We start from the raw sequence: 13,595 nt of genomic DNA on the forward strand, positions 1-13,595 counted from the left end.
ACAATAAAAAATAAATAGGGAAGGGTTAGAGTTAACATCAATCAAATTTAAGTTGCTTGCTGCTTGAAAAAAGTCAAAATGTTTTAATCATCACCATATTGTTGTTGCTGTTGTACAAGCCCAGTACATCAAAAACTGTGCCATTATTAAATTCAGGACAACATTTACAGCCATTGCAGCTGAAAGTATGGCTTTTAGGATAGAAGGGGGGAGAGACAGAACTGGGTTGAAAACATTTATTCAAACAATTAGGCCACCATTAATCTATACAAAAATTCAACTGTCACATTTCAAAAGAATGAACTAGCTTACAGGAATATTTCAAAATCAGGTGAACAAAATTAACAATTCTTGGCTACGGGTTTTTTTAAAAAAAGATTTACAATATACCCAATGAAAACATTATGACAACAATATTGTCATAAAACAACATTTAATCCAAGGATTAGTTTGTTTTGCTAGTAGTAAAAGTTTCTGATCAAGATTAAGTTGACCTGCAACAAAGAAAGAGATTTTAGACATGTATTTGCATTTCTGTAATATTCAGAATGAATTTTTAACTTTCAAAGCAGCAGATCCTTATAAAATCTCAAAAAGATTTAGCATTTCCTTATATTTCAAAACATGTCAAAACAAAATTATTACAAGAATTTTAGAAATCGTAATAGAAAAAGTAAGTCAGGAGCTATTATCATTTTTATTATTGAATGTGCTTATTTTACTGGATCACTATAAAATGTCTATCGCATCTGGATGAAGAAAGGAATAAACATGTAGAAAAATAAATTAAACTTTCAGAAATTCATTTATAGAGAGAAACAAGTCCAAATAGATGCCTGTCTAAATGCATTGCAATTATGTTACAATTATTTTGCAAATAAACAGATACAGAATGCTCTGCCTTGTCTCAGCTCATTACCGATTCAAACAATTTGCCCTTCTGGGATCAATTGTTTACTAATAAATAATTGTTTGCAGCCACAAAATGATATTAAGTGCTATTCTTATTAGTTTTGCTTCTACATCCTGTAATAAGATTCAAAACTAACCAACTCCCAAGAGTCCAACCTTAACCTTGCTGTTTTTAACAGCCCAGGAAATGATGAACCATCTGTTTCAGAAAATAATGGACAGCTAAGAGGAAATATTGTTTAATTGCAGATTAACCTCCTCGAAAAGCAGAATGAAGCATCCCTATAATTAGCAAGCACAACACAAGTATCGAAACAGCTGAATGTAAAGTCATATGGTTGTCTTCACTCTACTAAGAGTTTCCCATGTTAAATTCTCGCAATGCAAATAATTTACAGGAAGACGCCCATTAGAAAAAGGATAATATGATAAGTGAAAACAATTGCACTAAGCTGATTTTTACACTTTCTGCCAAGCATAACAGATCATACACAAAAATAAACTGACTAAAAAAAATAAAATATAAAATGTAGAATTATTATGATTGACATATTAAAACACAGTAAGTCTAAGTCCTGTTGCTATTGCTACAGTGCTGTTTTGGGATGCTGTGGCTGTCTCTATCATTTCTGACAGTATTTTTAAAGAAATACATTCAAGCACAGCAACAAATTTTCACACAAAAAAATCTCATATTATTCAATGGTACCCTTAACTAAAACATTAAAACTTTCTATTGGGGTCTCTCTCTACACAGATAGAATACCTGAATATATTAACTAAAAATGTAATGAGCATTTGCTGGGACTGTGGGCTATATTTAACTGGCTCCATTGTAAGGTCATGTGATGCTGCTTTAAGAGAATTCTGGAAAAATGTGACTTGAAATGCAACGCTACTTATATATATATATATATACTTGAAGCAGATCCTACAGCTCAGTGGAAAAAATGTACACAGTACTGAATTCCAGGACAGCATGCAGTTTTAGATTAACCTATGGAATATCATCACTTTAATCCTTTATTGTAAACTGCATTCAGAAATGGGGTTTGGGATTATTTTTATTTTACAAGTACGGTTGGGTAAACATAATGAATTTTATAAGTCAAAATAAAATAAATTAAATAATTATTATAAATAAATAATCTTTGAAATCTAAACATTCTTCACAATTCTAGTTATTTTGCTTGAGTGCTGCATCATTCTAACTGAACTGACTGACTTTGGAAATAACCTTCCATAAATTCTGTCTCAAAATGCAGTAATCAGGTTAAATTTCATATTGTGAGATACTTTTAATCCAATTACAAGTTTTAATGATACAAAAGATACAATGTGATTCACAGTCTCTTTAACATGCAAAATTTAAGATGACTCAAAACTTTCCCAATCACAAGAGCTCAAAATGCAATCTAACTCTAAATTGAGAATTGTACATGTATCTTTTTTTCTCATATAATATGTGACTATTCAGATTTTATATTAAGAGATTTACCTTTCCTACAGACATTTAGGCAATTGTACATATGTACCTGCCCTACCTTTCCTTCCAAAAGATCCATATACCAATGGCAGTCAGATACTTGTAAGCTAATGACAGCAATCAATATCCTATTTTAAAACCTTACAAGCATATGCAATGCATTTTCTTATTTTAATATACACTAGAAACAATATAGCTGAACAGCACTAATGACAAAAAAAGTCACAATATATTTAGTTTGAGAGTACATATAAAAAATCTGTGCGCCTTCCGATTTTGTCTGTTACCAGTGGTGGCATAATTTTGGATATCAAAGGATTTAAAGTATTGGTGGAGCATTCTTACTTGGGTTTTGTCTCTGCATCAGTCACTTGGCGAATGTAGATACCATCTTCAGGATGTTCAATGTCATCCATTTCATACATATATGAGGATGCTATTGCAAGAGTAGTCCCATCATTACTGAAAGCTAGTGAAGCTATACTGGTAGGGTACCGATGAAATTGGCAGAGTCTTTTTTTGTTGAATGGATCCCAAATATTGACAAAGCCATCGGAGCCACCTACAAATAGGTGTGTAAGAAGGGAGCTATTAAGGACTAATTATACATTCTTCTATAATCTTATTGCAAACTTGTAAGGTTAGTGCAAAAAGTTTTATTTTCTTTATAAGAGTAAACAAATTCAGAAAAGAAACAAGCCCAACAATCTGAAATCAGTGCAAATCAATCATAAATTTTAAATGGCATTACACACTGTACATTTTCCCCCTCAATTTAATATGCTGCAAATGTTCAGGAACTACAGTTACAGCCAATTAAAATAAGTTCAGGCACTAAATACTAGTCCAAGACTTCACAATATCCTATATTCAAAAAAAAATAATCATAAAATGGTTCAGGGCTTGCTGGAGAAATCCAAGTTCCAAGCCACTCCACAGACACAGAAACTCATTGCATAACCCTGGACATGTCAAGTTTTTGAAGAGAGTAGTAGCTGTGGAAGAAAAATACCATAAATAGAAACCTATGTATGCTGCTTAGCTACCAAATAAATAATAAAATGGATGAAATATTGCATATGAAACCAGGATCACTACCCATACAAATCAGTTCTGAATATCTATTACAAGTGATACAATAAGAAAATAATTACCTGTAGCAAATGTGTTATGGACATTATGAAAAGAGATGGCATTGACAGGGTAAATCTGCTCAATGTTATTCTCCTTCAATCTGTGGCATTTGAAAGCATATTTTTTCTTCTGCACCTCCAAACTTGGGTCCAAATATTCAACTGCAACCCGACCTTCTATGGAGCTCAACACATAACCCTGTCAAATGCACAAAGGTCCTTCAGTTATTACAAACAAGAATGTAAAGTTTTCTTTTGTATAAATACTTCTATCACATTCTACATTTGTGCACTTCAAAATGAATCATGTACTGTGGAATAAACGATTCCAAAGATAATTGGAAATAATTTCCTACTTCATGTCTACTGAGAAAGATTAATTCAGAAATCTTGGAAAAAGAAATATATCCCACCTTTTCAAAAATGAAAAGCCATCTCAAAGAACGTATTTGTCCACAAGTAATATTTGAAATTAATTCCTTCACTGCGTTAAAAAAAGAAATCTACTTCTAGGACTCCTTACTATTTTTTAATCAAGAGCACAATTTGTTTCCTTCTTTTTTCTTCTACCACAAGAATAGAAAATAATGCTGCATTGAATCTCATAAAAAATAGTAGTACAATAACCAAAACAAAGACTCTCTTGTTTCAAAATTAATTTTCTTCATAGTGTTGACAGGTTCAGGAAAAAGCCAATCTAGAAAGGGCTCCTAAGCAAGTAGTTTTATGTATTTTCTGAAAGCCTAACTTTTAGAGGAATAAAACCATATTAAGCATGATACTGTTGTAATATTTGCTGTACATTAATTGAGCTGAATTTTCATACACTAGAATTGATTCATCAAATTTGATTGACTAACTTCAAAACAACTCTGGGCATGCAAACACATAAACACAAAGAAAAATAGCAAAATTCAAAAGTTTCAATAAGCCAGGAGACAGCTAAAGTAACAGCATGTTTCATTCCACCAGCTTAAATCTGAAACATTGCTATACAAGTTAAATACCTGTTTGTTGGGAAATGCCCTGATGCAACGGGTCTGATATTTAAGACTTGATTCTCTTCTCTGCTGAACATAGCCCATGTTCCGTAAGTCCCACACCAGAACTCTTCGACCAGCTGTTCCCACTATCAATCTGTCACCAGATACAGACAATGTATACACCTTGAAAAAAGAAGGAAAATATTGCATTAGTATATGGGCTGCTGAAGTTTGTTATACCAAGAATCAAACCCTTGCCAGCATTTCAAAGATATTACATATATGCTTTCCAAATAGGCCCAAAGAGGAAAATATTAGTCCTCAATTTACAACTACAATGGAGCCCAAAATTTATGTTGCTAAGTGACACATTTGTTAAGTGAGCGTTGCCCCATTTACGACCTTCCTTGCCACAGTTGTTAAGTGAATCATTGCATTTCTTAAATTAATAACGTGGTGGTTAAGAAAATTTCACAATGTAAAATCTCAGGACAATGACCTAATCTGGGAGGTATTTTAATTGCTCAAAACATTTTAGTTGCTTGTAAACTTAACTGTTCTAAGTGAACATTCTTGAGAATATTGAACATTCTATTTTTCCTCCTGATCATACTTGTTTGGAACATCCAGATGTTGTTCTACGAATGTTTCATTCACAGAAAAGTAAGTTTTGCACATCTCTATTACACTTGTTATTTTTTAACTATGCAATTATACGTTTATTGATATCTATGGTAATCAGAAGAATTAATCCATGTTGAAATGATGTACAGAACTCTAAATAATTTAAGAACAAACCTTTTCAGGCTGAGAAAAAGTTCCCGCATTACAAGGTGTTCTTGGATCCCATAACTTGACTGTTTGATCCCAACTTCCTGTTACCATTACATTCACTTCTGGACAATATTCAACACATCTTATAGGCGCATCGTGACTGCCAACAAGATTTTCTGTTTGGAAAAAAAAATAATGCATTTAGCTTTACTAGATTCAGGGATAGTGAAATGTAATAAAAGGATTAAGGCAATATTTATGCACAAGTATCAAGGTTTGACAGGCCATTCATTAATCTATGTAGATGCTGGGGCATCCTTTAAAAAATGCTTGATCCTCTAATCTTTGCAACAGATATACACTCCTGAAGTGTTAAATGTAGACTAATAGGTATCAACTCACTATTTCAAAGAAGCTTAGCAGGGAAGTTGGTGCCCATGCAGAGGTTTTCAAATGAATAAAAGATTAATGCACATAACTGCTGGAGACAACTGAAAATTCTAGTCATGAACAGCTTATCAGAAAGGTCTAATAATTGTGAATGTGACATGACATTATTAGTGCATACCTTTGCTGCTATTTAAGATACAAAACAATTTCAACAAACCATTGTCGATAAGCTCTTCTTCTTACATTACTATTCATTTTATTAACATAGTAGTATTAAACTGTTTAGAACCTTTTACCGTGATGTTTGATACAATTTTTAGTTTAAAATCTTTTATTGCTTTAAATAGCTTTTTCCTTCAAAGTTGCAGCCGAGCTTTCCAACATCTTCAATTTATGCAAACATCCTATAGAAAGTTTTATTAATTTATGTCATAGCATCTCACTTCATTCAGCTGGTCTACTTCCAAATATCTACCGTATTTTTTGGAGAATAAGACGCACCTTTTCCCCTCTAAAAGAGGGTGAAAATTTGGGTGCATCTTATACACCGAATGTAGTCCCATCCAGCCTCTGAAACAGAAGTTTCAGAAGCTGAAAAAAAGCATCTTAAAGGGAGGTTTCAGAGGCTGAAAAAAAAAGCAAGACGCAGAGCTCACAACCAACGAACCTGTTGCTAAAGTTCACCTCTGGGAACAGCTGATTGGGGGGTATTCTGGGAGGCCATCCACCCACCGATCGGCTTATAAGGTGTGTCTTATATTCCGGTGCATCTTATAGCCCGAAAAATACGGTAAGTGCCTGATCGTAGTTTCCAATAATATAGGTGAAATTTAAATAAATGAAGTTTTTAAAATGAGGATGGGCATTAGAAGATATACTCTTAACAAGTTACATGTTGCAATTATATACTATACTCACATATCACAAACTTAATAAACTGCTTTCTTCAGATTGCACCATTAGTCTCCAATTTTTTTAAAAAATGAGAAAAACTCTCATGAAAATTTTTCAAAGAAAAAAATCAACCAAATATAAAGTTCACTTTAAAAAAATATTTGAAAGTTCCTCTTTAACTAAACGAAGTTTCAGGAACAATTTAGCATAATTTGAGTAAGAAACTGTCAAATACTGGGATACACATGGACATGGTATTTCACTAATTTATAGATGAATGAATGCCTATTTTTCACAATCTCAGCAAATAGAATATTGTGAAAAGGAAGCCTATGACAGTAAATTGCCGTGAATACAACCTAGAAAAGAGAGAATAAGTGAAACAATCACTGCCTACAGTATGAGAGATAATATTCGTTGTCACCTCCCCATGTTTTGTTAGAAAAATGAATAAAAGATTAATGCACATAACTGCTGGAGACAACTGAAAATTCTAGTCATGAACAGCTTATCAGAAAGATCTAATAATTGTGAATGTGACATGACATTATTAGTGCATACCTTTGCTGCTATTTAAGATACAAAACAATTTCAACAAACCATTGTCGATAAGCTCTTCTTCTTACATTACTATTCATTTTATTAACATAGTAGTATTAAACTGTTTAGAACCTTTTACCGTGATGTTTGATACAATTTTTAGTTTAAAATCTTTTATTGCTTTAAATAGCTTTTTCCTTCAAAGTTGCAGCCGAGCTTTCCAACATCTTCAATTTATGCAAACATCCTATAGAAAGTTTTATTAATTTATGTCATAGCATCTCACTTCATTCAGCTGGTCTACTTCCAAATATCTACCGTATTTTTTGGAGAATAAGACGCACCTTTTCCCCTCTAAAAGAGGGTGAAAATTTGGGTGCATCTTATACACCGAATGTAGTCCCATCCAGCCTCTGAAACAGAAGTTTCAGAAGCTGAAAAAAAGCATCTTAAAGGGAGGTTTCAGAGGCTGAAAAAAAAAGCAAGACGCAGAGCTCACAACCAACGAACCTGTTGCTAAAGTTCACCTCTGGGAACAGCTGATTGGGGGTATTCTGGGAGGCCATCCACCCACCGATCGGCTTATAAGGTGTGTCTTATATTCCGGTGCATCTTATAGCCCGAAAAATACGGTAAGTGCCTGTTCGTAGTTTCCAATAATATAGGTGAAATTTAAATAAATGAAGTTTTTAAAATGAGGATGGGCATTAGAAGATATGCTCTTAATAAGTTACATGTTGCAATTATATACTATACTCACATATCACAAACTTAATAAACTGCTTTCTTCAGATTGCACCATTAGTCTCCAATTTTTTTAAAAAATGAGAAAAACTCTCATGAAAATTTTTCAAAGAAAAAAATCAACCAAATATAAAGTTCACTTTAAAAAAATATTTGAAAGTTCCTCTTTAACTAAACGAAGTTTCAGGAACAATTTAGCATAATTTGAGTAAGAAACTGTCAAATACTGGGATACACATGGACATGGTATTTCACTAATTTATAGATGAATGAATGCCTATTTTTCACAATCTCAGCAAATAGAATATTGTGAAAAGGAAGCCTATGACAGTAAATTGCCGTGAATACAACCTAGAAAAGAGAGAATAAGTGAAACAATCACTGTCTACAGTATGAGAGATAATATTGGTTGTCACCTCCCCATGTTTTGTTAGAAAAATGAATAAAGATGAATAAGATGTTTAAATAAGTTGACTTTGTAAAAATATACAAATAGAATGAGACTATTGCCTTATACACTGTAAGCCGCCCTGAGTCTTCAGAGAAGGGCGGGGTATAAATGTAAACAAACAAAAAAAAAATAAAAAAAAATTACACTGCAGCTGGTTTTAGAGGGAAAAAAAACATTTTCTTTCAGAAACATCTATAGCAATAATGTACAAAATTTGGCCAAAATTTTCTATTTTGTTGAATTGTACTGAAGTCCCATATCTTGACTCAGAAATAAGTTCCAAGGATTTATAGAAGTCTATTCTCAGATAATAAGTAATGGTTTGGTACCCTCATGGTTCAGCTATTTAAGCATATTCTGTTTTCTGACTGCAGACTCTATGACACTATCAGGTGAGTTTACCTTGATCAGTGTTCAAGTCATGCATTTTCAGCTGCCGATCTAATCCTCCACTCCAGGCATGTGTTGGGTCCTTCAAAACAAAGTTATTTACATGTTCTATAATTGCAGACTAAATACGGTAAAAGCCATTTTTTTCCTCCAATGATATATATAAAACTTTAAAGCATATAAATGTTGCATACATGTGGAATTAGTAGGTTGCTGTCTTATTAATTATTGTGATTGGGTTCCCGTGTTATTTTATGGTAATGCCAACAAGACACATAAGCAGAAAACGTAATGAAAGTTATGCAGGACCCTCACTGTATATGAGGAAGGAATAGTAGCTCAACTTACTAGAGATGAGTTTATTTTCAACCACATTGAAAAATAAAGATTAAAACATAAGCTCTCATTCAACAAATTTCTCAACAATATTAACTGGATTAATGTCTACCCATCTTTGTGTCAAGAATCATCCTGACTTCTTTCAAAATCTTCAATACAAGCCAATTATCTGGGAGTCATTTCAAGATGCAAAGTAAAAGGGAAGATTGGAAATAAGGCTATTCCATCACCCCTATTAAAATGAGCTCTCTTCATCATCCTTTAATAGTCACCTAGCAACAACCATTCCAACATGCTACACAATTAAAGGACAAGGGAAAAATCATTCCAGCACCTCTGAAAAACAATCTGCATTGTATTCTTGCTCAACTATCAATTAGTTAACAGTACTTCCACCAGGCTGAAAAGCAGGTTAGGAACAGATCTAGATTTCAGTTTTTAGTCCTTTTAAATTGTGACGCTCACTCTTCCTGCTGCCTAAACTTTAAGAATGAAACAAGAAAAAAATTAATTAAAGCATTGTGGCAACTAATATGAAGCACTTTTGTTTTTCTCCTCCAACTTTTCATCCTTGTTCTTTATGTCTTTTAGATAGTTGCCATCTTTGAGTTTACAAGATCACTTTTGTTATTTATAATCAGCCTGGAACTTGCCTTTTTTCCAATTCCCCAAATTACAAAAAAAAGTTTTTTATTAGTGTGAAATATGTCAACTCATTTGAATATGGCAGTATACATATATAAAGAAAACCACCAGAATTATACCAATACATAACAAACGTGGTTCATATTTTCACCAATTAATTGAAGGCCTGGATAAAGAGTAGCCCATGTAGGAATGCAAAGATTTTTGAGGATAATATAGACTATTTCCAGAAAGGAAGAGCTAAAAAGTCCACATATGTGCAAAACGCTAACATGTTTCAGAATACTGTCCAGCCCAAAGTTCTGATAACCTATTAGATGAACTAAGTAATTCCTTTGTGTTTTCTTGGTAGTTTCAAATTTCAAAACATGAGAAGAAAAAACTTACATAAAAAGCACAGTCAAGTACTGCTCCAGTGTGTTGATACTTGAGTCTCATGGTATTAGCAGGAACATCATACAATCGAACAGATGTGTCCCAAGAAGAAACAAGCAAAAACTGAGATGTGTTTGGATTGAATTTCACTGACGAGATTCCATCTTCTGGAGGTTGATTCAGCTTAAATTCATTTGATCCAGTCATCTGATAAAATTGTGCAAAGTTAGATGTTTACTTTTAAATTATTGCTTAAAATTTCTAGGTAAACATGTTTGGAAGTGCAATTACTAATCATTTCACTACAAAATTCTTAATTGTATAATACTGACAACATGCACCTGCACAGTATGAATTTAATTGAAGAACTTTGTAGCATTACTATTATACTTCTTGTTCATTTTGATGAGTACAAATTCACATTATGCATATTTGTGGCAGTGGAGTCATTGGTGCTCCCTGAGGTTAGTTATTTGCTTGCAGACGTTTCATCATCTAACTAGACAACATTATCAGCAACACTAATATGCATGCCAGTGGCAGAGATGATGTTACCTAGTTGAATAATGAAATATCTGCAAGGAAACAGCCAAGCTCAGAAAGCACCAAGGACTCCATACAGTTCAACCCTGAACTACATATATTCTCTTCCATTGGTATATGTGTGACATTTATGTTGTAAAAATTATGTTATGATTTAAACTAAAAAAAAAAATCATTCTAGCCATAAAGTTTTTAAATGTATTGATCATTTTTCCTACATTACTAAAGACTACATCAATTATTAAAAACAAATAAGTTATTATTGAAATTACATTTACATACATACACACACACGCACACACACATCGCATTGTGAGCCACATACGTGATTTATTAGGATGTTTTTTTCCTTTGTGGAGCCACGGTGGGCATAGCCTGCCCTGGCCATATTTGGTTTGTGGGTCGCCATTTTGACAGGTCTGTCCTACACATAAAATCTTTTTATGAGGCATTCATTCTCTCTTGTAATAATAGCATCTGAAATGTTATTTTGCATCTTACAGCAAACCTGCAAAGCGGTCTTTAATGCTGTCAGTCAAAGAAGGAAATACAGTTGACCTGGAGTACTGTTCAAACCACCAGACTCTTTCCTGATCAAACTCAACCCTCAAATTACTTTAGAAAACAGGTCCAACTTGCTCTTTAAGTGGGCAATATTGTACATGGTTACCTGACATCAGCACATCATTCACTGCAATCGGTTTTTTATATCTCACCTTATTTTTTAAAAATAACTCAAGGCTGCAAACATATCCATCACACCTTTCACCTTCTTTTGTCCCCACAACAACCCTGTGAGTTGGGCTGAGTGTGTGTGACTGGCCCATTGTCACCCAGCTGACTTTCAATAACTAAGGCAGAACTAGAACTCACAGTCTCCCACTTTCTAGTCTAGTCAACCACTAGACCAAAGTGACTCCACAAGTCATACCACTAATTCTCTTAAAATAAAAAGAATTAAAAGGGGAGGGGGGGACAGAAAAGCACAGTAACAAAGTACAGATAAACAGAATTGGGCTTTATTTAAAAAAATGCACATGCACAGCAAGAAATCCTGTCTTTGATACTTTTAGTAGTGAGATTACCCACTACTAAATCTGGCCTATAAAAACCTAGATAACCCATATAAATGACAATGAAGCCTTAATGCCTGGCTGCCATCTGCTAATTGTCCAGATGTTTACAACCAGCTCTAGTAGCCCTTCACCTCTTCAAATTCAAATTCAGTGCCTTTTCCTCTAAAACTCATTCTGTCTTTTATGACTCTGGATAAACCTTTTCCTAATATGAAAATTCTGGAAGTGGTGGCCCTAAAATTTCTAAAGAGCTTCAGATGGCGAAAATCTGTCAAAGCATGAACACTTTTATTACAGTGACCTCAATTTACAATTGATAGTCCTCGATTTAAATTGAGCCCAAAATTTGTTGCTAAGTGAAACATTTGTAAAGTGAGTTTTGCCCCATTTTGACTTTTTTATTGTTAAGTGAATCATTACAGTTGTTAAGTTAGTAACATGGTTGTTAAGTGAATCTGGCTTCTCCATTGACTTTTGCTTGTCAGAAGATTGCAAAAGCTGATGACATAACCCCAAGACACTGCAACCATCATTAACGTGAACCAGTTGTCAAACATCAGAATGTAAATCATGTGACCATGGGAATTCTGCAACAGTCGTAAGTGTGAAAAATGGTCATATGTCACTTTTTTCAGTGCCACTGTAACTTTTAATTGTCACTAAATGGATTGTTGGAAGTTAAGGACTACTGTATACCTTTCTCGTTTAGTGCCTGTGATCCACTGTGGGATGCAAGCTGGATACTCTCCAAGTTTACGAAGCCAAAGACTGCCCCGACTTAGGCAGCCTTGAAGGCAGGAAAAGACAAGTAAGGAAGGGAGGGAGGGAGGAGGGAGGGAAGCCATGATGGATGGATGGATGGATGGAAGGAAGTGTTGGAAGAAATATCCATCTGGGTTCAGTTCCAAGTGGGGACAAAGACACTGGAAACATGGAGGCTGCTTGTAAAGATGGTTTAATGGTGGCCAGGATCACATGGCTTGAGATCCTGAACAGAAAAGGGATGAGATCCTGTGCGCTCCCTGGCTTTATGCTTTTTCTGAGCTTTGAACTTTTTGGGGCACAGGAAGAGTATCCTGATTGGTTGTCAGACTCCCAGGGGGTGGGGGTCTTAGCTAGCCTTGCTGGCTGATGTAATCTTCCCAGGTGTCATGTGGTGAGTTTCAGTTGCTAGATGGGTCCTATTATGTTGCAGATGATGGCCCATTGACAAAGGTGGGGAGAATGAGTTTCTACCTCTGACCCATTGACAAAGGTGGGGGGAGTCAGGAAGCTGCTTTGTCTTTAAAACATGTTTCTCCATTTCTCATCCAGGGAAATATATTCTGCCTTTTAAATATTTTCTAAAATGTTTCATTCTTCTAGGAGAGGGGTGGGTGCTAACTTCCTACAGAAGGAAGGGAGGGAGGAAATATGGGAGAAAGGCAGACAGGAAGGAAGGAAGGCAGGAAAGAAGGCAGGAAGGAAGGAAATATATGAGGGAGGGAGGAAACAATGATGGATGGAAAGGAAAGGAAAGGAAAGGAAAGGAAAGGAAAGGAAAGGAAAGGAAAGGAAAAAGAAAACTGGGGCCCTCAACTCCAGTAACGTGGGGATGGATTAAAAGGCCTACTTCGTTTTTCATGGACTGCTCTCTCGATTTGAAGGCACTAACCCACCACGAGGCTCACCCTCCCCACTTACCTTGTCCTCCAGCGTTACTCCGAGCTACGCCTCCCGCGCCAACCGCTCTTCCGCTCCGCACCAGACGTAGAGTAAGGAGGGCGCGCGCGCGCAAATCCACCGGACCGATTCTCCCTCCCAGCAGCCTCAGCGCCGACAAACGAGCTCCTGGCCGGGATTGGCTGGTTTGAATAACTCAGCGGCACGCACGGGCAGACCAGCACGCTCCGTGAAGCTAAGACTACAACGACCGGCATG

General features: G+C 35.1%; 1 protein-coding gene across 2 annotated transcripts; it reads right to left on the reverse strand.

Moving 5' to 3' along the window:
- Positions 1-222: 222 nt before the first annotated feature.
- BUB3 (BUB3 mitotic checkpoint protein) lies at positions 223-13,493 on the reverse strand. 2 transcript variants are annotated; one of them, XM_058189514.1, is made up of 8 exons: positions 13,359-13,493; positions 10,069-10,263; positions 8,710-8,779; positions 5,313-5,464; positions 4,539-4,697; positions 3,553-3,730; positions 2,744-2,960; positions 223-494 (listed from the first exon to the last, which is right to left on the reverse strand). In XM_058189514.1, exons 2-8 carry the CDS (start codon positions 10,261-10,263, stop codon positions 485-487), a joined length of 981 nt encoding a protein of 326 aa, XP_058045497.1. In that variant the 5' UTR covers positions 13,359-13,493; the 3' UTR covers positions 223-484. The 2 variants fall into 2 exon arrangements, with proteins under 2 accessions (XP_058045497.1, XP_058045498.1); XM_058189515.1 differs by lacking the exon at positions 223-494 and having other exon boundaries at positions 2,740-2,960.
- Between the last annotated feature and the right edge of the window lie 102 nt (positions 13,494-13,595).

Source organism: Ahaetulla prasina, chromosome 6 (assembly GCF_028640845.1).
Source record: "Ahaetulla prasina isolate Xishuangbanna chromosome 6, ASM2864084v1, whole genome shotgun sequence".
NCBI classification, from domain to species: domain Eukaryota; kingdom Metazoa; phylum Chordata; class Lepidosauria; order Squamata; family Colubridae; genus Ahaetulla; species Ahaetulla prasina.

Excerpts from the sequence above, each read along its gene's own strand:
- BUB3 (XM_058189514.1), bottom strand. The coding sequence starts at position 10,263 with ATGACTGGATCAAATGAATTTAAGCTGAATCAACCTCCAGAAGATGGA. Across the intron at positions 4,698-5,312 it reads CTTTTTCTCAGCCTGAAAAG|GTGTATACATTGTCTGTATC; the intron begins GTTTGTTCTTAA and ends TCTTTTTTCAAG. Across the intron at positions 2,961-3,552 it reads CCATAACACATTTGCTACAG|GTGGCTCCGATGGCTTTGTC; the intron begins GTAATTATTTTC and ends ACCTATTTGTAG.